At 38.9% G+C, this 26,985-nt stretch overlaps 1 protein-coding gene across 1 annotated transcript in view; it reads right to left on the bottom strand.

Annotated features, from left to right (window-relative positions):
• EEF2K (eukaryotic elongation factor 2 kinase) overlaps positions 1-26,985 on the bottom strand; it is a 50,384-nt gene that overhangs the window by 14,246 nt on the left and 9,153 nt on the right. The window contains exons 3-14 of the mRNA XM_044657450.1: positions 13,839-13,899; positions 13,180-13,217; positions 11,855-12,026; positions 11,029-11,178; positions 10,021-10,153; positions 8,879-9,003; positions 8,060-8,258; positions 6,720-6,787; positions 5,055-5,132; positions 3,321-3,386; positions 1,934-2,068; positions 1,491-1,679 (exon numbers count right to left, since the gene is read on the bottom strand). Of these exons, the coding sequence (XP_044513385.1) occupies positions 1,491-1,679; positions 1,934-2,068; positions 3,321-3,386; positions 5,055-5,132; positions 6,720-6,787; positions 8,060-8,258; positions 8,879-9,003; positions 10,021-10,153; positions 11,029-11,178; positions 11,855-12,026; positions 13,180-13,217; positions 13,839-13,899 (1,414 nt within the window). The remainder of the gene's footprint in view (positions 1-1,490; positions 1,680-1,933; positions 2,069-3,320; positions 3,387-5,054; positions 5,133-6,719; positions 6,788-8,059; positions 8,259-8,878; positions 9,004-10,020; positions 10,154-11,028; positions 11,179-11,854; positions 12,027-13,179; positions 13,218-13,838; positions 13,900-26,985) is intronic.

Below are 26,985 nucleotides of genomic sequence, written 5' to 3' on the forward strand. Positions count from 1 at the left end.
ATAGATTCTGCTTTAATTGCCCAGTTTATAAATGGTCAAAGGATATGAACAGGCAATTTTCAGAAGAAATCAAAGCTATCAATAGTCACATGAAAAATGCTCTAAATCACTACTAATTAGAGAATGCAAATTGAAACAGTTCTGAGATACCACTTCACAGCTATCAAATTGGCTAACATAACAGAAAAGGAAAATGATAAATGCTTGAGGGAATGTAGGAAAACAGAGATATTAATTCACTGATGGTAGAATTGTAAACTAATCCATTCTGGAGAATAATTTGGAACTATAACCAAAGGGCTATAAAACTGTGCATATCCTTTGACTTAGCGATACCACTACTAGGTCTGCATCCCAAAGAGATCAAAGAAAAAGGAAATGGACCTATTTGACAAAAATATAGCAGCTCTTTTAGTGGTGGCAAAGAATTGGAACTTGAGGAGATTCCATCAATTGGGGAATGGCTGAACTACTTATTAATATATGATTGTGAAAGAATACTATTGTGCTATAAGAAATAATGAGCAGGATGCTTTCAGAAAAAACTAGGAAGACTCATATGGACTGATGCAAAATGAAATTAGAAGAACCAGAAGAGCATTGTACATGGTAACAGCAATATTGAAAAAAACAGCCAAATCTTTCAAAATTAATTAGCCTCATACTACAGTGATACAAGACAATTCCAGGGGCAGCTGGGTAGCTCAGTGGATTGAGAGTCAGGCCTAGAGACGGGAGGTTCAAATCCGGCCTCAGACACTTCCCAGCTGTGTGACCCTGGACAAGTCACTTGACCCCCATTGCTTACCCTTACCACTCTTCCACCAAGGAGCCAATACACAGAAGTTAAAGGTTTAAAAAAAAAAAGTTAGTCTTTTAACCTCAGTTTCGTCATGTGTAAACTGGAGATGATAGCACCTATCTTAACAGGATCATACAGCATGATTGTGAGGATTAAATGAGATAATATTCTTTGCAAATCTTAAAGTGTTATACAATTATTAGCTATTATTGTTGCTGTTGTTATAGTATAAAATTATCTTATCAATAGTTAAAGATATAGAATGGTGGTACATGCTTCCTTGTGAACTCTGCAACTGGGAAGGCTGAGTCTGAACTTCAGAGTTCTGAGATGCTGTGGGGTAAAGCCAATCAGGTATCTGTACTAACTATGGCACCAAAATGGTGAACCCCAGATAGTGGGGAAGAAGGGAGAGAAAAGACACCAAGTCTGCTTAAAGAGGAGTGAATTGGCCCAGGTTTAAAATAGAGCAGGTCAAAGCATCTATGCCAATCTTGAGTGGAATTGGGCCAATAAGTAACCATTGTACTTGAAGCCTGGGTGAGAGAGGGAGACTGAATTTCCAAAATAATTGACTAAAAGGGCATACAGAAAGGTGACATGGTCACCCATAATCCAATGAGCTGTTACCACAGCAACAGCAACATTCAGGAATCATCTCCTTAGTTCAAGTCCTGCTATCTCTTACCTTTAAGGAGACTTCAGCTAGGATGTGGTGGGGGAGCTGGGAGTACATGAGCCCAAGCCCCACAATGGCTTCAAGCTCCCCTAGGTCTGCTGCATGTTCGAGGTGGAATACAGCTGATTCTTGATCCCAGGGCTGGTCTTTTTCACAGAAACGTCCCCCTTCATGGTAACGTACCATGGCCAGGTGAACCTGCCACACAGACCACATTGTCAGTCCAGAGGGTTTGGGAGAAAGCAGCAATAGCTGCACCTAATAAGGTTGCTCACCCTATCAAGGTAGCACATTGAAGCCAACCTGCAAGAGGAAGTGATTAGTAAAGGAGCGGTGTGAGTCTTTAGAGAAATCATTTATGATCAGATTAGTGCCAGATAGGCAGATTCCCCTTGGTATGATGCAAAAAGTTTTTCCCCCTTTTTTTCCTCTCAAATGCACATCACCAATACCTTCCCCAAAATGGACTTCCCGATTTTCTTTTCAAGGTCCAGAGCATTAAGTCTCTGCATTTCCACAGCGACACAGGATGGCCTCTGGAGGTGAAGCCTGGCAGAATTATAGAGATTCCATTTCTCCACACTGACCTGGAAGAAGAGAACGTAATACGTTTACCTTTGAAAGAGGAGAGATGCTTGGGGAGTTAATGCATTTCACCTTCACCTGGCTGGTGAAACCTCAACACAGAAGATACTGCTTCACAAACACCCTGGGGTTAGTATTAGGAAAAGACGAACACTAGGTTTTTAAAGGGCTATAGTAGACTTACACCACTCCATTCCTAATCACCTTAAGACAGCCACTTCAGCTAACATGGAAAAGATGGAATATTTTAAGCAACTGACAAAAACATTTGGTAACCCCAAAAGCAGTCTTGGGACAAGAGCATGCTGGGAATAGCTCTGACAAAACCAAGACTAAGTAAAATGTCTCAATTCTATAAACACTTGTGACTTTTGGCCAATTTCTCTTGTATTCCTTTTTTTTTTTTTAAGGAAACAAGAAAGAAATTACCATAAAAGCAATAATAGTAAAAAGAATCAAGAAGAAAATAATCAAATCCATCCTCAAGATAATGGGTTCAATTGAAATCAACTCCATTTTTCTTGGCCACTATATGGTCCAGGGATTAAAAAAAAGATGGACATTTAAAGGGGTTTATGATGTAGGCCAGCAAGCTGGAGAGGCCAAGTTTCAGAATGGAATAAGCTCACTAAGTATGTATTGGATTTGGTGCAAAAGGTAGGAAGCAATATAGGAAATTAACATCTCAGGATGGAAATCTATGATGGGATCCATTTAAGCCAGTGAGTCCCTGGTAGACTAAAAATCAGTTTGAGGAAGATTAGGTTTATTTCCCATCATTCCCATATGTAGACTCTCCACTAAGTAAGAAAAATTCTTTAACTCCTCTGAATTCCCATAGCTCTTAAGCATTTACTATATTGTACTGTTATCTTTTCAAATATCTTGTCTCCTCCCAACTAGACTGTGGGCTCCTTAAGGATAGCGAACATGTCACAACTCTTTGTATCCCTCACAGATCCTTACAAAGGCAGTGCTCTGCATGCATGCAGTCTCAATAAATACTTGTTACAATGCCTTTCTTTCAGGAAAGAAATCTAAAATGGAGGGGATAGGTTGGTTAACTCAACGGATGGAGAGATGCCCCTGTAAACCAGAGAATGCTAGTCACTTGAAAGGGAGTTGCCAATAAGTAAACAAACTAATGAAAGAAATAAGGATAAGCACAGCCAACACATAGCAGTTTCCAATTTACAAAGTACTTCTACAAACAGCACAATGAGAAATTCTCTATGAAGTAATGGTGTTATTTACCCTTCCATAACTGCCCAAACTATCTTCATCAGATTCAGACTGTTTCCGGTTACCATTTGAATGGCCCTAGACAAAGGCAAAGATTCAAATTATTCAAACCATATCTCTTCTTCTCTCCTTCTGAAGTCCCTTTTCTAAATCTATACCTATGTGTCTATTATCTAGCCCAGGTCCAAAAAAGCAAGCTTCATAATAATAACGATTCATATTTTCTCCTTCTGTTCTACTGTAAACATATGGAAAATATACAAACACACACACATATATGAACACATTGTAAAGCAAGCAATTTTGAAAGATCTGAGGACTCTAATCAACCATGATTCCAAAGGACCACAGGACAACAAAAAAGACAGACTTACAAACCTCTTGATAGAAAGGTGATTGACTTAAAAATACAGGATGAGACATATAATTTTGGATACAGTCAAGACAGGAACTTGTTTTGCTTGAATATGTATATTTGTTATGAAAGTTTGGGCTTCTCTTTTTTAGAGAGGTTGGGAGAGATGGGAAGGAGAAAAAATTTGATAATTGAAAAAACTAACAAAAAATAAATAAAAACAATACATTTGGAAATGCTAATTTTATTTGGTGTTAGCTGTAAAGTTTAGAATATTGTTTAACTGAGAAAAAATATTAGTCTCATCCCCTTGGAAACTGAATCTTAGAACTGTGATTTCTGGATTCTATGACCTATTTTCTAATTGCAACATAATATTTGACCTTTGTCTGGGACAAAACATCTTCCCCCACTTCCTGTGAGACCCCCACTATTTTTTTTTCCTTCCAAAAGAGGAGGGAAGGAAAGATGCTAGGAAGTAAAGGGATAAGATATCAACAACTCTATTGCTATACACATCCTATACTTTTTATCTCATAGCCTTGTTCATTTCTATGACAATCAAACTTCAGTCTCTTAGGGTTAGAAGGGAATCTCAGAGACCATTTAGTCAAAGCCTTTTTTATGGTGAAATAGCCTGGCTTGAATCACACTGACTGGGAGAGGCAGAATCTGGTCTCCCAGCCTCCTGCATCATCCTACTACTCTTCTATGGCTTCAGACCTCATGCTTTAAAAACAGAGATTGAAAACATCAGCTCCTAGATATTCTGATTTGGGTCAACAATGAATTTTAGAGGGGAATGGGCCAGGGAACTAACCCTCAATAAGCAATCCCCTTCCTAGTCTCTGCCCAGAAAGTGCTATAGCAAAGAAATGTCACTACCAAGGAAGGGAGTAGAACTTGGACAGATGAATAACTGAGTCCAGGGAGTTTCTGATTAATGATGGAGAGGCAAAACAATCCTATTTTTTTTAAAAGACCCCACACACACACTATTCATATTGTTTCTTTCAAAACGGGAAGGCTCATTTTATGTGTGATATGTGTCTTCTATAATGACATGAGCAATATGGAAATATGTACTGCACAAAAGTATGAGTATAACCTATACCAGACTATTTATTACCTTGAGGAACAGGGGGGAAGAAGATTATTATTAAATAAAATTATTAAATTAAAATTAAATAAAAATCTGAATTCTAAAATGTTAGAAAACAGTTGTCAAAAAGGAGAAGGGTCATATCTTGAGGAATGAACATCATTGGAGTTACCCAATCTTTTAGGAAATGGGAAAATTTCTGACAGCAGATATCTCTCTATTCCCATCCACAGAAATGAGAAGTGGCGACAGGAGATTTATAATTCTATTCCCCAACAGGCTTTCTTACCTTGTCTCGGGAATCTATGTCTTCCAGTTCATTTCTCCTTTCACTGGGGTAACCACTGTCCCCACCATTCTCAGAATCCTGTGGAAACAGAGTGGCAATGGTGTTCATGGGAGTCTTCTCAGGGTGGAAGCCCAGGAAGTACTCCAGGGCACAGGTTACCTTGGCCAGGTCTGGGCTTTGTGCACCAATCCTTGGTATTTTCAAGGCATTTTGTAATCATCTTACCCAAGAATGGTATCTTCAATCATTTCACAGATCAGGAAATCAAATCAGGCTAAAAGGATACAAAACACTCTCACCTATATCTGAGTCACACGATATACAAATATAAAGAAAAAAAATTGGAAGCCCCAGAAAAATATTCACCATCTTCAACTCTGCACTATATTTCAGAAAAATTTGGGAAGACTTATATGAACTGATGCAGAGTGAAGTGAACAGAACCAAAACTTATACCATAACAGCAATCTTGTAAATGCAAACAACTTTTAAAGACCCAAGAACTCTGATGAATACAATGACCAACATGTTACCTATCTCCTAACAGAGAAGTGAACTCAGAATACAGATGGAGATATATATATTTTTTGACATATCCAATGTGGGAATTTGTTTTGCTTGACAATATGTTAATAATGGGGGCTTTATATATACATTTATTTATTTTTACTTTCTCAACTGGAGAAGGGCAGGGAGGCAAAGACTATAGATCTGAAAATTAAATAAAATTTAATTCTCCTCATCCTACAGCAATATGTTTGTGGAGATCTATCTGTGTGCAGTATGGACCATGCATGTTGGTTTGCTTGATGACTCCATATACTGTCAGTTGTCATTGGGCAGTCACTATGGTGACTGTCCTGCAAGGCACTAGGCACAGAGATTAAAAATTATCAAAACTGTAATTGCTATGTCTAGTTGAATTAAGACCATGTATGAGTCTTATGCATAAAAAAGAGAATTGCTGCTGATATGAAGCATATCACCAACTCTACTCTCTGATCCTTTTCTAATTAGCTTAATTTTCCCCTCCATTTATAATATAAAAAATTTATAATATAATATATAATAAATAATTTTACCTTCCCTATGTCTTAGAGGGAAAAAAACAACCCTTCACCACCTCTGCAAGAATTTGAGATGAGGAGCAACTATGTGGCTCAGTGGATAGAGCACCAGACTTAGTGTTGGGATGATTTGGGTTCAAATCTGGTCTCAACTTCCTTGGTAAGTCATTTAAGCCCATTTGCCTAGCCCTTGTCCTTCTGCTTAGAGCTGTTACAAGGACAGAAAGTAAGAGTTAAAAAAATTTTTTTTCTTGAGATGAACTGCCTCTCTTTACTTTTTAACCTCTACCCCCAAACCCCACATACAAAATCAAATATCCATATTCGTTAATGGAGCACAGGTGTTCACTGGTTTTATATTATAAGTTGACCTTTCGGGCTCAATTTGGAGAGGATGACCAATTTTGCATTTGAAGAAGAACAGTTCTTGATTCACTTGACTTGTTCTTCGTTCACTCCTGGTCCTTCTCTGTCTTATTCCTGGTTCCTCATTACTTCTGGTCTCAGAAAAAATATCTGGTTCCTCTAGATCTCAGTTCAATGCCTTCCAAAGACTACTCAGAATTCTCTTGCTTATTTGCCAAGTGATCATACTCACCCGGTGGTTATCCAGTTGGTCATGGTCTTTGTGTCCCAGATTATCAACATCGCTGAATTGTGGCCAGTCTAGGAAGAGAAGAATGAATGAATAAATGAGTGGAAAAATATTTATTATGTGCAAAGCAGTGTGATAAATGTTAGATATACAAAGAGAAGTAGGAGCATTTCTGCTGCTCTCAAGAGAATTCACATTCTTAAAAGGGGAGAGAATATAGAAGGATTTCAGCTGTAGGTCATAGGGAAAAGCCCAGGGGTCTTTATAATGACAAGTAACTGGAGTTAAGCTTCCTATAGAAATCACAGATGTCACGGAAATGGTGATGATAAATGGAATGAGGTTCGAGTGTGAGAGGCCAGGGCCAAGGCTCAAAATTCTAACAAGGCATCTCCCTTGCAGAGAATTTTTAAACCATGGTGATTCTTAACAGATTAAGATTGAAACTGAAAGGCAGTTTGGCATGGAAGATAGAGGGCTGGCTTTGGAGTCAGAGAAACCTTGGAGTCACAGAGAAACCAGTGAAATACATTTTCACACCAGGAGTTCCCAACTCCAATGAAATCACAGGTCTTGTTTCTTCTATGCCCCCACAAAAAAGAAAAAGTCCTCAGGTACCTTAGGAGCTTATGAAAAACATTGTCAGGGAGCAGAAAATTTGACCTCTGTACAAAGGGTGAATAAAGGAGACTTAATAGTTGAAACATGTTTTACAGCCAGTAATGACTAGTTAATATCTAAATCCTGTCTTGAAGACAGGACAAAAAAAAAATTGGTTTAATATTCCAACATGGGGAATTCAAATTAGATTTTTAAAATTTTATTTATTTAAATTAAATTTATTTATTTTTAAGTATTTTTCCAAGGTTACGTGATTCATGTTCTTCCTCTGCTCTTCCCTCTCAGAGCTGACAAGCAATTCCACTGGGTTATAGCTATCAAATTAGATTTTAGGAGATTGTAAAATCACTCAATCTTCTTTTGTTTCACTTTTCTAATGTAAAATGGGGGTTACAGCAGCACTAGGGTTTTTGCAAGGATCAAATTAGATACTGTACAGGGGGTCCCAAAATTCTTAATCAATACCAGCTTAGACTTATGGGACACCCTGAATATAAAAAGTTCTGCAAACTTTAAAACACTATATATATAAACTTATTATTATCCTTATGTATGTGGCCTTATTCTGTTGTTCTGATAGTTATTTATAAGAGCAAAAAAAATTGATCATATAAATAAAAAGCCTTCAAGAATCATTTAGCATAAGCCCTGTATAGTACCTCATCCCCAGCCTCACTGTCCAAAAAACAGAGTTTTGGCCCACATTCAGAATTGCAACTCACGGAGATGGTCGATTCTCTGACTGTGTGGTGTGAATGAAGGGGAGGAAGGGAGGGAGTCAAATGTCACATCACTCATATTTTCATCTCCAGAGTTCTCTGAAAGGCGAGAAAGTAGTGGTGGACGGCTCCCTGAGAAGGTCCTCACTCTTGGGCTGCCACACTTTTCCTCCGTGCCCCGAACAAGGGTCTGGGCTGATTGCTAGGCAAGAATGTCAAGGGGGAAAAAACTGTCACAAACAAAATTGGAAATATATTCAAAGTCTTTCCCTTATAGTATTAAACTCCTTAACAGTAGATATCTCTATGTGCTGCCTTTGTTGGATATGAGTGCCAAATATGTAAAGTCAATTCATTCTTGGCTTCTAGAAAAGACCCCAAATTACTTTTCTGTGGAGTTTTTATAGCAAATGCCTTTCAACCACCATATCCTGGTCATCTCATTCATGAGGAAAGGCAGGTCACCTTTCATTGTCCTTAAAAAGATATTAAGCCAAGATTCTCCAATATTTTCTAGATTATAAAATATTTATGAATAATATGAAGAGAGATATTAGGTCAAAAAGAATTCTACACCCTTCTCCAACTTTATCCTACTCTATGCCTACTATAAACATGTAACATGCACATATCCCAGACATACTCTCTCCTCCACAATAAATACCAAACTATTACAACTTTATTATATCTCTGGTCAAAAACTGGCCATGAATAGAGAATGGCTGGTTGTCACCCAGTACCCAGAGGAGGTATTAGGTTTGGGACATACCAATGGCTTGGCATGCAGATAATGTCCCAAGCTGTGTAACAAGAGGTACCTACCAACTTTATGGTCTGATTAACAGCATCCTTTTCCTTTGGCGAGAGGTCAAAAGGGGTGAGGCCCATGCTCTTGCATATCCGGTTGCAGGCATGAGAATGGAAGAACAAAGCCATGCCTCGAACACCTAAGCAAAAAGTCCATAGCAATGACTCCCCCAGAGAAAATTCAGAGACAATTCCCCTACTACCTCCTACCCATACTCCACAGCCAAGCTGGTCCTTCATCTTTCTTTTCCACTTAGGAGAAATAATTTACTCAACTCTAGAGTGATTCCAGGGGGGGCAGAGTTGACTTGATCAAGGGCGAACCCTTCCAATATGCCTTGGTCCAGTATAACCAATTTGGTCTTGCCACCACATTTTCCATCTCTCTCAGAGACTGAAAAATCATATCAATATTATTTTTATTCTTGTGAAGATCAGGACAATTTTCTGTTAGATGGCCCTACTCTGACTTCTTGTGATTCTAAGACATATACTGTCTAGGCTAAAGCATCCTGTTCTCTCACATTCATCCGTGTTAGCCCCATCCACACAGTGCCTCTATCACTCTCTTTCCTAGACCACCATTGTGCCTTCTGGAATCTCTGTTCTATTGTTAACAAACTGCCAATTATTTTAGACCTGCGCTTTCCTTCTTGAAATTTCTTTATATATATATATTTGTATTTCCCTCTATGTATACCTGCTTGTTTCCCCTCAATAAAATGTAAACTTCTTGAAACCAGGGACTGTTTTAATTTGCTTTTGCATCTCCACAGACTAGTGCAATGGCTAGCATGTGGCAGGTATTTAAAGATTTTACATAAATCATAATAAATATTAAATAAATCATAAAATATGTTTATGAAATAATTTTACTTTTAATAATATTATTAATTATTGTCACTATTACTATGGTTGAAATAAATCAGAATGTAATAGAGAAAGTAGAAACAGGGGAGTCAGATATGAGTTCTTATCTGACTTTGGACTGGAATTAACTATGTTTACCCCCAGGGTTTCAGTTTCCTCATCTATAAAAACGGAGCAGATTGGGCTAAATTCTTTCAAAAGTCCCTTCCATCTCTTCCATTCTACAATTATTGCAATGAATCCAAATGGTCTTGTTGGATGGAAATTAGCAAGGTTTTCTGACCTACCTAGGTTGCCATCTCCGAAGTCTGAACCCGTCTCTGTATGGATCTGAGGGTCAGTGTAGAGATCCCCAACTCCCTGAATGTCTACCACAATCAGCTGATGGCCAGAGCGTTCGAAGGTGAAGTGGCTGAAGGCCTGGGGGGGAGTGGGATGAGAAGGCCACACTGAAGGTAAGAAGCAGGCTGGCTCTGGAGCTCGGTGACATCCTGGCTCATTTCCAGACTAGCAGGGCCCACATATAAAGCTGGCTCTGCCCTCGGCAGAATGGCTCATTGAAAACTGCCCAATTTAATGGAATAAGGTTGTCCGACGTGTCTAATCTATAAAGATCCTGGAGTGGTTTGCCATTTCCTTCCCTAGCTCGCTATAAATTTCAGGACTCAGGTTCATTAACTTTAATAAGCCTCTTTGGTATGAATCTCATGTTTAGCCCTGATATCTTGTCAAATAACAAAAATGGGAGAACAAAGGCATCACGTTTAAAACGATTAGATGTAAAGTTTATGGTGAAGGATGAAACCCAACTTAATGATCTCATATGAAGGTATCCTAAGAGGATTTTACTGATTAACCTGGGGAAATGAGTTGGCTTCAGACTAATCGAATTTCATTATTTTAACAAATAAATGTGAAACCTATGGGTGTCCTTTTCTCCCTAAACAAATGTTATATCCAACCTATTCTTTTTTTTTAAATTAATTTTATTTATTCATTTAACTTAAAAATATTTTCCCACATTTACATGATTTATTTTCTTTCCTTTCTCTCTTCCCTCCCCACTTCCAGAGTCAAATAAGCAATTCCACTGGGTTGTACAAATACAACTAACCTATTCTTATTCTTTGTAAAGTAAAAGCTCAGATTGAACATCTGCATTCAAAACAAAACAAAACACCATCTTCCATTTTCTCCCTGCTTAGAAAAAAGCTTGATAATACCCTGGCCAAATAACCTGGAGAGAGAATATTCAGAGCCTATAGAACAAACCATTAGATATACTTCCATCTCACCTGGGGGGTTAAGCGGATATTATCATCCCGGACGAATCCTGAATTGGAATTATATTTGATGTATTTGCCTTCAATATAATGTTCCAGGTGAAAAAGGGGCTTGTCTGCCCGGTCCTTCAACTCAATGATACACATCTGCATGATATCCACCTGGCAAGAGATGGCAAGAAAGGAGGAAAATTAGCATCCTCCCCTATTTCCAACTTTCAGAGCTGGGCCTGGGTAGTTAGGTTTAGCCATACCATTAACTGAGATGAATAAGTCTGTTCTTATCAAGGAGTTTGGTGTCCCTTTCTCCCTAAAGAAATATTACATCCAACCTATTCTTATTCTTTGTAAAGTAAAATTTTTCCTTTATAATTCCTAGTCATCAAACGCAAAAATAATAATAGCAATGATTCACATAGTATTTTATAGTTTGTGGAGCATTTTATAGATATTATCTCATTTGAATCTCACAGCCCTAGGAGATGGGTGCAATTATTATCATCTCCAACTTTGGACAGATGAGGAAAGTGAGGCAGACAGAGGTGAAGTGGCTTGTCCAGGGTCATGGAGCTAGTACATGTCTGCGGCTCAGTGCTTTTAAACTCTGAGCCACAGCTAGCTTAAAATAATAGCACCTGCCTTCCAGGATAGTTGTAAGGACCAAATGAGATCATATTTATAAAGTGCTTAGTACAGGACCTAATAGGCACACTTCATAAATGCTTCCCTTCCATCTGTACTACTCCGCACTTCTGTACTCTTTTCCCACCCATATCCCTCCATCTCACTCTTCATTAGCCCAACACTGGGGGGGGGGGGTAGGAGGGAGGCAGCACACCTGCTTTGGGGGTTTGTGCCGGTTATATTCCTCGCCCCAGAGTTTGGCCTCCATCTGTAGGCGGACATCCTCAAAGTACACGTCTCTGTTCACAGGCTCAATGTACCTCTTTGCCACATAGTTGGAAGCTCCTTTCCAGTGCTGAGTGTGCAGGAAATTAGACAGCTTTTTCCTGGGGGGGAATCACAAAGAAGTAACCTGCAGCTCCAGAGCCTGGCTGAGTCCCCAGCTTTGAAAGGGTCCCTTTCCCAGTCTCTTTCACAGACTGACCTCAAGCAGCTTCACTAGGCTATGCTTTCAAGGCCAAATGGTGGCCTCCTATCATGAGCAAAAGGAGGAGTGCTTCCCTCCTCAGAATTAAATTCCCAGTTGGCAACCTCCTCTTTGCTCAGTCCCCCTTCCACAGCCAACTGATGAAGTAGCCCTACTTCCACTCTTCCTTTGGGGCCACCTATGGTGCTGGCAGATTCTGCCTAAGATTCACCTCCTCAGGTACTGACTCAAGGTCTCCCAAAGTGTCAGGGATTCGTCAAGTTGGTCAGCACAGAATTTATTAAATGAATCAAGCAGTGGGGTAGACTCTGAGATAGATACAAAGGTAATAAACTGTCTTTATCCTCAAAGAACCTATATTTTAATGGGGGGTATCACAAAGGCTTTAATAATCATTATCCCTCACCCTCAAGGAATACATTCTAATAGGGGAAATAGCATGTAAATAATAATTACATGTATTCAAGATATATACAAGACAGATGGAAGGAAATCTTAAAAGGGAAGGCACTAGAAGCTGCAGGGAAACCTGAAAAGGCTTCTTGCAGAAGATAGGATTTGAACTAAGCTTTATAGGAAAACAGGGCAAATTAAGAAGTAGAGGCAAAGGGGCAGAGCATTCTAGTTATGGGGAACTTGGAGTACAAAGGCAAAGAGATTTAAGAGGAAGACAAGTGGGCTAGTGCAGGTGGACTACAGAATTTGTGGAGGAGAGCAGTGTCAGAAGATTTGTAAAGCTAGGAAGGGAACAGTAAATGGACAGCTTTGAGCAAAACAACAGACCTCATATACTACACCTCAAAAAGTGAGACCAGAGCAATATCTTTAAACTTGGCTCCCTTTTTTCTTTCTTCACCCCTATCCCTAACCAGATTAAGTCCTACTGAGGAACTCCAATCTGAAAGGGGTCTGGCTAGAGGGGTCTCTTGCCCTTATTGCTTCATCAACTTGAAAGATATCTGGGATACCAGTACACAGTAGGGTCCTTAGGGAGAAGAGGGGTAGGGAAGAGTTTTGGTTTGGTTGCAGAGCATCTGGTTTGAGCTACTTACGTCCTGAAACACTCTCGCATTGCTCCACGTCCAAAGGGCTGTGGATAAAGTAAAGTGGATTCATTATTAATTGTGAGCCAACCTTCCTCTTCCTAGGATCAATCCTGGTGTGCCATGCAAGGGGTCTAAGACTCAGTATCACCTATGCTCCTGCCCCTTCCCCCAATCAAAGAGACTTCCTCAAGCATCCTCCCACTCAACTCTAAGTCTGTCTCTTTTTTTGTAAATGTATTTTACTTTATTAATTATATGTAATAAATTTCCACATAAGTCTTCCAAAGTTGTATGATCCAAACTGTCTCTCTCCCTCTTTTCTATCCCTCCCCTCTCCCAGAACAGGCAAGTAATTGGATCTGTTGTACAGATAAGTCCGTCTCTTGGAGTTGTACAGATAAGTCTGTCTCTTTTAAAGGCTGAGGACCATCTTGTTTAAATGGAGTTCTCTAGGAAGAGGATGAATACCTGACCTTTTCTTCCACAGAGGACTACAGAGAAGGCTAAGTCCTGGGGGAAGAGGAATAGGGAGAAAGAGAAGGGCTGCTATCTGCTCCAATGGGATGAAAGATTGACTGCAGGTGAGGGTGGGTAGGCTAATGAATACTCAGGACCGGTTCTGCTCCCTTGGATGTCAAAGAGATAAATTTTTGACTGGCTCTTACCTGTGAAGCCATTTTGATTAAAACTTCATCTTCAACCCATTCTCCAGTGACTGCATTGTACCTATGAAGACAGAATCCATACCCAAAGACTATTCATAGAGTATCAAGGAGGTGCATCATTCTCTGACTCTGGATGGGTCCTCTCCTTTGCTCTCCCTAGCCAAGTCAGACAAATTATCTTGGGTCCACAAATGTCTAATGGAATCAGGCTGTCATATACTACAAAACTTTCTTTTATTTTTATCTATAATTCAACTTTTTTGATTGAAAAAAATTTTCCTGGAGAAATAAAAAAAAGAGGGTGGAGGACCTACTCGTACAAAAATATATTGTTCTTTTTGTGGTGGCAAAGAATTGGAAATTAAAGAGATGTCCATCAATTTGAGAATGGATGAACAAACTATGGTATATGATGATGGTGGAATACTATTGTGCTATAAGGAATGATGAATAGGATTATTTCAGAAAGAGCTGAAAAGACCTTCATGGATTGATAGAGTGAAATAAGCAGAACCAGGAGTAAGCAGTACACATGTTTTTCTTTCTTTTCCTCTTACTTGTCCAACCACAACCTTGACTCAGAAAGAAAATGAAGTCCTTGTTAACAAATGTGTATAGTCAAGGAAAACAAATCCTCTATTGGTCATGTCCAAAAAAATATATCACGTGCAAAAAAAAAGTTTAATCAAAACTGAAAATCTGTCTTATTGATCTTCAGTATATCCTTGGGAGGCAAGTATTCTGGGCTAAAAATGAGAAGATACGGGTCTACTAATAATAGCTAACATTTATATATTGCTTTAAGGTTTGCAAAGTGCTTTACAAATCTCATCTCATTTGATTCTCCCAACAATCTTGTGAGGGAACTGTGGTTATCTCCAATTCACCTATGAGGAAAGTAAGGCAGACAGAGATTAAGTGACTTGCCTAAGGTCCCAGCTAATGTCTGAAGTAAATCTTAACTCATCGCTTCTGGTCTAGCACTATCTACCCGGCTACCTCACAGCTGCCTTACCAAGGTGAGAATTAATTCCCTGAGAAGGGCCTCTCTTAAGTCTCAGTGTCTTCATCTGGAAAATGGCAAAAATGATATCTATGCAGTATACCTCATAAAAGTGTCTATGTTTCAAATGAGATAAAGTAAAATGTATGCTTAATGCTGATGTATATGGGTATGTATTAAAACAGTTAAATTTTCAAGCTAGGTCACATTTATCTGATTTTCACTATATAAATCCTTAAATGACTTTAAAGGATTTCAAAGAGCTTAATAAAGATTATCCCATTTTATCTTCAGTAAGTAGAAAAACATTTCATAAATGAGGACTCTAATGCTCAAAGAGGGCAAGTGAGTTGCCCAAGGGGGTATCATGTTAGTAAGGAGCAGAGCTAGGACTTGTTCCAGTAATTGGAAGACCAAAAGAGTTACCATTAATGGAACAATGCCAGCTCAGAGGGAATACTCTAATGGCTTCACCCTCTAATGGATCTGTCCTTGTCACTGTGCTGTTTAGAATTTTTATTTGGTTTCTTGAATGGGAAGACGGTACAATTGATAAGCTTATCACTTTACGGATGACACAAAGTTCTGAAGGTTGCTGGATGACAATATCTTTTGAAGTCAGGTGGCTCTGATATATTTAACAGGCTAAATGCCAGGCCGATCTAAACATAAATAAAATTTAATAGTTATAAATAAAGTCCTTCAGTTGGGCAAGAAAAAAAATCAATTTTGCAACTATATGATGGAGAGATATGCCCAACAATGAAACATGAAAGCCAGAAAAGTTAAGAGCAAAATGACTAGGGCATGAGAGGTGGTGGTCTTACTGTATCCAGAGCCCAGGTGAGATGACACCAGAACCAGTATGCTCAGTTCTGGGCACCACAATTTAAGAAGGGCACTGATAAGAAAGAGAGAAGAGACAGAAAGAAGTGATCAAGTTGGGCTCAACTTAAGATCAGATAAGATAGTTAAGTTGGGGAAAGAAGGGAGAAACATGAAAACTATCTCTTTTGTACTGATTCACTTTAAATTTATGCAGATTAATTTTATATTTATGTATTATCTCCCTCAGTAAGAAGATAAGCTTCTTTTATGTAGGAATTTTTTCATTTTGTGGGGTACGTGTTGTCCTAGCACAGTGCCTGGTACATATTTGGTGCTTAATAAATACTAGTTAATTGAGTGACGGGTCCAAGTATCAGAAGGATTAGACTTGTTCTGCTTTGTCCCGGGGAACAGAATTAGGAGCAATGAGTAGAAGCTGTAGAAAGGTGGATTTAGGCTGGATATAAAGAAACAACTTCTTAACAATCAGAGATACTTTTTCCTCGAAGATGACTGGTTGCCTTGGGAGGTCATCAGGACCGGCAAAGATTGGATGACTGCTTGATGGGGGATAGTATAGTATGGGTCAGATACAGCTACTGATATTAAAGGATTGCTTCTTCTACAAAATCATGCTATATATAGACATTGCTAATACAATATAGACCAGATAACTACTTAGGTCAGAACCTCACCCTTCCATAGCAGGGTACATGGCATAATGTAGGTTTATTTGCAACCCACATTAAAGCACTTTACAAAGAAACAATAAACATTATATGGAGACACTTGAGACAGCTAAGTGACAGTGAACAGGACACTAAGACTTGCATTTATTTATTTATTTGTTTGTTTGTTTTAAGCTCTTACCTTCCATCTTGGTATCACTACTGTGTATTGGTTCCAAGGCAGAAGAGAGGTAAGGGATAGGCAACAGGGGTAAAGTGACTTGCCCAGGGTCACACAGCTAGGAGGTGTCTGAGGGCCAGATTTGAATCTAGGACCTCCTGTCTCTAGGTCTGGCTCTCAATTCACTGAGCCACCCAGCTGCCTCCAACATTAAGATTTTTAGAATGAGGAAGACATAGGTTTGAATCTCTAGATACCAATTATTTATTTGACTGGGCAAATCAATGACAATCTCTCAGCCTTCCTTACTTCATCTGTAAAAAGGAATACTCTTGACCCCACCAGATTGCTGTGATGACCAAACTATCATATTTGAAAGTGCTTTGCAAACCTTAAAGCAGTATATAAACATGATTTTTATCATTATTGCTATTGTATAAATCATCTTTAGTGTGTCTATCAGACTAGGACATACTTTCTGGGCTTAATTTTTCCATTCTCTGACTGACTCAGATCTTTCCAATTCTTTAGGAGTTTTCAGCCCTCAAATGTTAATTAATTTTGGCTTTAAATCTGATTTGGGCTTCATCCAGACAGGTTGGTCAAGGGAAAAAACCTCACACTCCATCCCTGGATCTATCTGTTCTCAAACCCAGTACAAGTACAAAACCACACCCTTGTTTCCCTTAGGGAAGACCCAAAACACTCCTCTCTTCATTCAAATAAGAACTGGTTATTGAGAATTCCCAGCCAGAATTACAGCTTGGGAATTTGGGGTGTGTGGTAGTACTGGGGTGGGGGGTGGGGCACATGAGATTGTTGGTTTTTTCTTAAACAAGTTCCTCCATTTTAGTAAAAAAATGCTACACTGGAAGAGAACATTTAGATCCCGAGTTGGGAAAACTCCTTGAATCACTGAAGGGAGGAAGATCTAGAAAAAAATCCCATCAAAAAGCCAGAACAGAACTTCATGAACTCTTGAAGAACTATTTCTGTTCTCAGAAGGAAGCGCAGAAAGAATTCTAGCCTTGTACGTGTAATGCATGTAATACATGTTGTACAGTAGTAACCTAGTACAACTGTGATAGAGAAGTGATGAGCTCAGAGTGCGGAATGAGACACTTTTTGGGGGGTCTGCATATTTGAAAAGAAAAGCAAGTTCTCCAAAGTAGAAATTCAGTTTCCTGGGGCAGCTGGGTAGCTCAGTGGATTGAGAGCCAGGCCTAGAGACGGGAGGTCCTAGGTTCAAATCCGGCCTCAGACACTTCCCAGCTGTGTGACCCTGGGCAAGTCACTTGACCCCCATTGCCTACCCTTACCAATCTTCCACCTATAAGTCAATACACAGAAGTTAAGGGTTAAAAAAAAAAAAAAAAAAGGAATTCAGTTTCCTGACCAGTCCTCATCTTTTCTCTTCTATAATATATATGGAAGTGCTCATTTCCATCCAGAAGCAGCATGATCTTGGGCAAGTCTCAGTGTTTCCCCTTCTTTAAAATGAGGATAATAACACCTGGAGTACTTATCTCACAGGGCACAATCAGACAGGTTAAATCAGATAGGGAAAGGGAACAGAGAGTAATTTCCCTGGATAGGAACCCTTTGATGAGGAAAGCTTATACCAATGTTGTTGTTCATTTGTTTCAGTCATGTCCAACTCTTTGTGACCCCTTGTGGGGTTTTCTTGGCAAAGATCCTGGAGTGGTTTGCCATTTCCTTCTCCAGTTCATTTTACAGATGAGGAAACTGAGGCAAACAGGTTAAGCCCAGGGTCACATTGCTAGTTAAGTGTCTGAACTCAGGTCTTTCTGATTCCCAGCCCAGTGCTCTACCCCCACTGCACCATCTAATTGCCCTATCAACTCAATTCAGCAAATTCTCTGCAATATAAAAGGTCTTAGAGAGTTGCCTAAAGCCCTGAGAGGTTAAATTAAGGTTAAGCCCAGTCTTGTTTGCTATTTTGTCAGAGGTGGGATTCGAATCTGAGCCTTCCTAAATACAAGTCCAGACTATCTACAAGGCAATGTTGATGGAGGAGTATATCACTACTGACATTCTCCCTCTTAAATTGAGTAACACTGAATATGTTGAGAACACCTGCTGCCTCCAGGCTCTCTCCCAAAATTTCTGACTACTTTTAGAGAAAAGAAATAAAGGAATACCTTCCACAACGTGAATTTTCCCATCGCAGTTTAGATATATCGTGGTCAGCATAAGAAATTAAATGAGAATTTGGGGGCAGGGAGTTTTGGGGAAGCCACAGATGACACACAAAGGCCAACAGGTGACAGAAAAAAAGTTTAGAAACTCAGAAATGCATAAAATATGTGTGGTATTGTATAACATCAATATATTTTATCTTTTAATAGCATAAATAGAATTTGTTTTCTAATATATAATTTCTTTTTTCAAGTTAAAATAAGTAAATATTTAAAGTTGCAAAAAATGGCTAGAAATATAGAAATATCTCCAAATTGACCTATATAAAGCCTATGTCCAAATACTTAACCCAAAGTTTACAATCTGTACTGTAAACACCCCATAAAAGAAAAAGAAAAAAAATTCTGACTTCTTCTTGGTACAAAAGGAGGGCCAAAAATTTTATTTGGACTTTCCAGATCTCAGGGGTATCATGTTCCTAATGATGTGGAAGGGACACCTATAAATATTTTTTTCATTCTGAACTTCTTATTGTTCAGTAATGTTCAACTCTTTGGGGTTTTCTTGGCAAAGATACTGGAGTGGTTTGCCATTTCTTTCTCCAGTTCATTTTACAAATGAGAAAACTAAGGCAAACAAGGTTAAGTGACTTGCCCAGAGTCACACAACTAGGAAGTATATGAGGCTGAATTTAAACTCAGATCTTCCTGATTCTAGGGTCCAGCACTCTATCCACTGAATCATCTAGCTGCCTCATTCTACACTTAAACAACATATAAATGGGGATTTCCACATTCTTAGAAGAGCCTGGTTCTGACAATGACCCTCAATCCATTACACCAAGCTACCTCTCAATTAAGGCTCAAATCAGATAATATTTTAAAGTTTGCAAAACATTATGTAAATGGCAGCTATTACTTAACATGCTAGAAGTATTGTGAATCCCTTGAAAGGGGAAAGGATGTCATCTACAAAGAGGAGAGAACATCTGGAAGGTTGAGCAAGTTAATCTGATGATTATAGGGAAAGTGACAGATGAGAGTTAACATTTAGGGAAAAAAAGCAACAAGAGACAAGCCAGGCTGAGATTATTAAGGAACAAATCATGCCATGAACAGGGGGCTATCTTAGCAGAAAAAAATTTTAATAGATAAAAATAATGTTCTTATTTTGACTTAAGATGTCAAGAGGATTTCCCAGAGATTCTATCGGTTGTTCTGAATTTAACAAATAAAAAGGTCAGAAAAAATTTAATTCTGGGCACATGTTCATATTCATGCTGAATTACTGTTTTCTTGTGATGGAAGGGCTTGTGTAGTTCCATGAAACTGAGCTATATTGTTAACCAAGATAGACAAGTGGTGAGTTCTGACAAAAGGTAATCCATTGGGGAAGGAAATAGCAAACCACTCTAGTAGCTAGGCCAAGAAAACTCCATGGACAGAAAGAATTCCATAGGGTCATAAAGAGTTGGACACGACTGAACAACAATAACAACATGCTCTCCCACAAAAAAGAAGGGAAAAAAGCAACAATGCCATACAAAAAGATTGATTTCCAGAGCTCAGGAACAAAAACAATTCTTGAAAATTAAAAGAAATGGCACCATACTTGCAAAGGAAGGCTTTATTTGGGCAGGTCTGATAGGGTAAGTTGTAGTGGGAAGTCATAACAAAGACAGGCAGTGATTCTGAGCATTAGGTTATCATTTACAGTCTCAGAGAATTTCAGAGCTGGAAAGAACAAAAGAGAATGAGTTTTAACTCTGTCTTACAGATGAGGAAACTGAGGGTGAAAGACAAGAAGTGATTTGCCCAAGAGCTACTTAGTGGCAAAACAAAGACTAGACTCTCAAATTCAATGAGTGTGTAATTTCTACTTTCCCAAATGGCCTCTCTCAACAGAGAGAGAAACAAGAAACTGGGCAAGGCACACTGAACTCAAGACATGCTGATAACTCAGGGAGTCTGAGCAGTAAAGGTCTAAAACTGGGAGAAAAAAAAAATCTTCCTTCCCTCTTTTACCACCCCTTACATCGGTGGCTTCTACTAATAAAAAAAAAAAAAATAATTCAAGATTAGAAGGAATAGGGAACCCAGGGTGAGGAGACCTCTGTTTGATAGGAGGTGGGCATGCTCCTCAAGCGGGGTACCCCATTTCATTACAGAGTGCAGCAGAAGCTAAAAGTAGAGAGGAAATGTGAGGAATATAGGAGCTGGGAACCAAATCAACTTAGCTTTAGCCCTGGGCAGAGGAAATCAACTCTGAAAAAAAAAAAAAGGCTCTGGCTTGCACTAAACCTATTTTAAGGAAGAAATCTGTCCAATTTAGAAACCCAAGGGGATCCTAACAGTCAACACCCAGCAACCAGGCCCAGGGAAGGTCAGCTGGCCAAATTGCAAAATAAACAAATACATGCTTGCCTAGCAGAGGGACACAGTGCTTTACACAGAAGGGACACAGACAGGCCTGCCATGGCACGTCTGTCCAATATATTCCCTTAGGCTGGTCTTTTGGAAGAATCTGGCTCCAGGGTCTTAACATTTCAGGCTTGGAAGTCCTGCTCATCCGTCCACAGAATGACTATTTCAGGCAGAAAGAGCCCAATTTATGCTGAAACCTGCCCTGAGCCTTCACAATGATGCTTCTTTTGTCTATGGCCTAGAGACCAGACAGAGAGGGCAGTGGTCATCAGAGGATCAGTCTTGATGCTAAACTATTCAAAGAATGGAACTTTTTTCTGCATCATGCAAGATAAGGAGATAGATGGTAAAGGAGAAAGTGCCCTAGTTTGAAATAAGGAAAATTCCAATTCTAACTCCATCACTCATTTCCTTCAGGACCATAGAGGCCTTAGGTTTTTCATCTACCTAATAATGGGGTCAATATGTCAGGCACTGTCCTAAGCCCTGGGGATACAAAGAAAGTCCCTGATCTCAAGAAGCTCACAGCAAAAAGCTATACACTACAGTAACAACAATATGGTATGATGATCAACTATGAATGACTTAACTTTTCTCAGTAATACATCAATCCAAGATAATTCTGAAGGACTTATGATGAAAAATGCCGTCCACTTTCAAAGAAAGAACTGATGGAGCATGAATGCAGATCAAAACATACTTTTTTTAACTTTCTTTATTTTTCTTGGGTTTATTTTTTTGGTCTCTCTTTTCTTTTATAACTTGGCTAATATGGAAATGTTTTGCATGTCTGCACATGCAAAATCTATATTAAATTGATTGCCTTCTTGAGGATGAGGAAGGGTAGGGAGGGAAGGCAGGAAAGAATTTGGAACACATTTTAAAAAAGAATGACTGTTATGGGGGCAGCTGGGTAGCTCAGTGGAGTGAGAGTCAGGCCTAGAGACAGGAGGTCCTAGGTTCAAATCCGGCCTCAGACACTTCCCAGCTGTGTGACCCTGGGCAAGTCACTTGACCCCCATTGCCCACCCTTACCACTCTTCCACCTATGAGACAATACACCGAAGTACAAGGGTTTAAAAAAAAAAAAAAAGAATGACTGTTTAAAAAATTGTTAACATGCAATTGAGCTATGCACAAAACAAGATTTCTACAAGATTAAACAAGATGCAAGATTAATTAGATGTAATCAATAAAGGGAAGGCACTAGAATTAAGGAGGACTGGGGAAAGCTTCCTGTAGAAGGTGAGATTAAAAAATTTTTCCTGGTTACATCAATACAATTTTCGACAATTGTTTTTTGATATTTTGCAATCCATGTTCTCTCCATTCCTCCCTCCTCCCCAAGATGACTGGTAATATGATATAGGTTATACATGTGTCATTATATATATGTGTGTGTGTGTGTGTGTGTGTGTGTGTGTGTGTGTGTGTCATTATATATAATGAAAGAAGACATATCACTTACACTAGAGAAAAATTCATGGAGGAAATAAAGTGAAAAATGGCATGCTTCAATCTGCATTTAGATCATAAAACTGTGCATACCCTTTGACTCAGCAAATAGGTATGTATCCTAAAGAGATCAAAGATAGGAAGAAAGGACATACTTGTATAAAAATATTTAGAGCAGCTTGTTTTGGTGGTGGCAAAGAACTGGAAATTGAAGGGATGTCCATAAATTGGGGAATGGCTGAACAAGTTGTGCTATAGGATTGTAATGTAATACTATTGTACCATAAGAAACGATGAACAAAGTGACCACAAAAAAAAAAAAAAAAAAAACAACCAACAAAAAAAAAAACTAGACTTATATGAAGTGATCTAAAGTAGAGTGAGCAAAACCAGGAGAAAATTGTACATATTAACAGCATTAATGTATGATGATCAATTGTGAATTATTTAACTATTAGCAGTGAAAAAATCTAGGACAACCCCTAGGAATTAATCACAAAAAGGGCTATCTACCATTATAGAAGGAGATGGGAAAGATAAGATTTTATTTGGGGCTTGAAGGAAGCTAAGTAAGCAGAGGTGAGGAGGGAGAAAACTTCAGGCATGGGAGATAATTGATGAAAAATACCTAAAGTCAGGAGACGAGCTATCTTGCAAGAGGAAAACCAATGAGGCACAGGTATTAAGACTATAATGGAGAGAGTGTAAGGTATAAGAAGACTGGAAAGCTAGGGGGTGGGGAACAGGTTAGGAAGGGCTTTGAACACCAAACAGAGAATTTTGTACTTGATCCCTGCAGCCCTTGACGTTTATTGAGTAAAGAGGTGGAAGATAACTTTGACATCCTAAGTAGAGGAAGGATTAACCAGCTTCTGAATATCCTTTTAGCTCTTAAGTCTATGATTCTCTGAACCTACTAACTAGTCTTCAATTTTATCCCAGGCTTTATTATTTTCTTTGCTTTACTCGCAATGTCCCCCTGTGCCTTTATTCATGATGTGCTTTGTATTTCCTCATTCCAATAACTACATTCAAAGCTCTTTCTATCCTATTTTTCAAGGGACAGTTCAGATACTCTCTTTCATGAAGTCTTCCTCTATCTCTCCAGCCAAAAAGTGATCTCTCCCTTTGAATCTCTCATCCCCACTCTTTCTCTGTTCTTTGCATGTATCATCTTCTAACTCATTTTAGATTTATTGATATCACTATCTTAAATGTAGTCTGAGGGGCAGCCTTGCTAAATTATGAAATGTTCATCACCAGGCTGGTTTCAGGGAGTTGAATTTTTTTTTTAATCTTTACCCTCTAAGTATCAATTCTATGTCAGAGAGTGGCAAAGCTTGGCAACAGGGTTATGTGACTTGCCCAGGGTCACAGAGCAAGGAAATGTCTGAAGCCAGATTTGAATCCAGGTCCTGCCACCCTACTCACTGTGCTACCTAGTTATCCCAGAGTTGAGTTTTTTGAACAGTCAATGGTCAAATGATTACCAACTGTCAATTGACACACATTTATTAAGTGCCTACTATGTGTCAGGCACTTGTGTAGGCAATGGGGCAAAGCATTACCTGAAGGCCATCTACAAGTCATAAAAAAGTTTTGATCTTCATCAATAAAAGTCATGGATCCTGGAAATACTGAAGTAAAGTCAGTCAATAAATGAAGTACCTACTATGTGTCAGTCACTTTGCTAAGAAAAGACAGGCTTTAAAAAAGCAGGTCTAGCTCTCAAGGAGCTCAAAGTCTAATGGGTGTGACAACATGTATATAACTAGAGGCAAACAAGATACATACAGGATAAACTGACATGTAGGCTGTGTGAATAAATATTTCCCCAACCTTTTTTTCCCTTTAAGTTATTCCCTTACTCAAGCATAGTATATTCCCCCCTATATTCAGCCCAAACTTCTCAGGATGCTAGCAAAGACATCAACTGATCCCATCTTTCTTATTGATAGCTTTCCTCAACCCTTTTTTTTAAGCTTTAAAAAAAGATGTTTACTAAGCAGGTATTGTAAAAGCAGTTGTTACAGAAATATCTCTTCTAAAAAATGTTGTGCATGATTGCACATGTAAAATCTGTATCAGATTGTTTACCATATCAGGTGGGGGGGAGGTAAGAAAGAGGAGGGAATTCGAGACTCACAATTTTTGAAAATGCTAGGAAATGTTTTTACATGTAATTGAGGAAAAAATAAAATATCAACAAAGTAAAGAAAGAAATATCCCTTCCAAGTCAAGGAGCACATTTTCTTTTTCCCTACCTAAGGTCCTTGTAGAAACTGGGCTCAAACTCAGAAAACACTTGTGACCAAAGGGTGAAACCACAGTTTCTGGTTTCTGGAAGTCCTTTTTTCCTTTCTGAGATCCTCATGATGTTCTCTGTAGGTCTCTGAACTATCATAGTGCCCTTACAGAGTTCTGAAGCTGCCTTTTCAAATATCTCTAGAATCATCAACCTTTAAAATTCTACTGAAATACTTTACTCCAAGGAAGTTATTCTCTATATGATGTTCCCCACAAATCATATAGAATTTTCTACTTCCATGTATTTTCTTATGTTTTACCTTTTCCTTTGGTTATTCAAATCTTCTGCTACCTTCCTACAAGGCCTGGCTTAGATTCATCTCCCTGGTGAAGTCTTTCTTGACTATGCTGAGTTCTTGATGTCCTTTGAATTTTCTGAATTCCTGTATAACTCAGTGTGCTCTGTCATTTTTCAGTCACTTCCAACTCCTCGTGACTTCATTTGGGGTCTTCTTGGCAAAGATACTGGAGTGGTTTACCATTTCCTTCTCCAGTTTGTTTTACAGATAAAGAAACTGAGTAAAATAGGATTAGGTGTCTTGCCCAGGATCACCCAGATAATAAGTGTTTGAGGCCAGATTTGAACTCATAAAGATGAGTCTTCCTGACTCCAGGCCTGGCACTCTATCCACTAGCTGCCCATGTACCCCAAAAATTTCATTCCTTAGTACATGCTGAATCACAAACACTCAGAGGTAGGAAGTACTTTAATTCAAATGGTACTTGAAAAGGAGTCCCCTCTTGCCTCATATTATTCTCTAGCACTTAGTATAGCAACTTGGCACATAGTAGGCCATTTAATAAATATTTACTGATTGACAGGAATATCTTATCTCCCCAACTAGACTGCAAGTTCTTTAAGGACAGGCATAGGGTTATTTACTTTGGTATTTCCCACAATACTTAGCAAAGAATTGGACATATAGTAGATGCTTAATAAAACTTTTGAAAATTAAAAAAATAATAATTCGGTTATGTGGGAGGATATTTCAGAGAACATAATATATTTATTTGAAATAACTGATTTGCACAGTGCATTATGTATTGTGTTTAGCCATTTTAGTCATGTCTGGCTTTGTGAGCCCATTTGGGGTTTTCTTGGCAAAGATATTGAGGTGGTTTGCCATTTCCTTCTCCAGCTCATTTTCCAAATGAAGAAACTAAGGCAACCAGGGTAAATGAGTTGCCCAGGCTCATACAGTTAGAAACTGTCTGAAACTGGATTTGAATTCAAGAAGATGAGAGCACCATGAGTGCTCTAGCCACTACACCACCAACTTGCCCAAGATTTACACAGTAGTTTGCATTAAGTTAAATGCCCTCCTATTTAGAACTAATCAATCAATCAATCGATCAATCAATCAATGTTTAATAAGTAACTACTATATGCTTGGCCCTGTGCTAAGGAAAACACAGTCCTTGCACTAAAAGAGCTCACAATCTACTGGGAAAAACAACATGCAAACAAACTATGTACATAAGATATATCCAGTGTTGATGAAAAGTAAACTGAGAAGGAAAGGCGATAGAAACATGGGGTACTGGGAGAGGCCTCCTGAGATGAATTTGAGTCTTGAAGAAAGACAGGGAAAGTGAGAGATAGAGGAAACTCAGAGGTGGCCTGGGGAACAGCCAAGGCAAACATAGAGACAGAAAATAGAACTCACTGTTCCAAGAACTGCAAATAGGCTAGAGTAGCTAGTCTGCAGGGTACATGGAAGGGACTAAGATATAAGGAGAGTTGGGGGCAGCTGGGTGGCTCGGTAGCTAGAGAGCCAGGCCCAGAGATGGGAGGTGCAGGGTTTAAATCTGACCTTAGACACTTCTTAGCAATGTGATCCCTGGGTAAGTCTCTTAACCCCAATTGCCTAGCCCTTATCACTCTTCTGCCTTGGAGCCAATACTTAGTATTGATTCTAAGATGGAAGGTAAAGGCTGTTTAAAAAAAAGGCTGTTTTTGTAGTAATTTGGTGAGAGGGTACGAAAGCCTCAACTAGAGTAGGAGCTCTATCAATGGAGAAAAAGGGATGTACATGAGAGATGTTGTGAAGGCAAAAATGACAAGATCTGGGAGTTGAGTGACCATGTGGAATGAATGAGAGTGACATGTTGGGATGATACT

The sequence above is a fragment of the Gracilinanus agilis genome, chromosome 1, assembly GCF_016433145.1.
Source record: "Gracilinanus agilis isolate LMUSP501 chromosome 1, AgileGrace, whole genome shotgun sequence".
Classification (NCBI taxonomy): Eukaryota; Metazoa; Chordata; class Mammalia; order Didelphimorphia; family Didelphidae; genus Gracilinanus; species Gracilinanus agilis.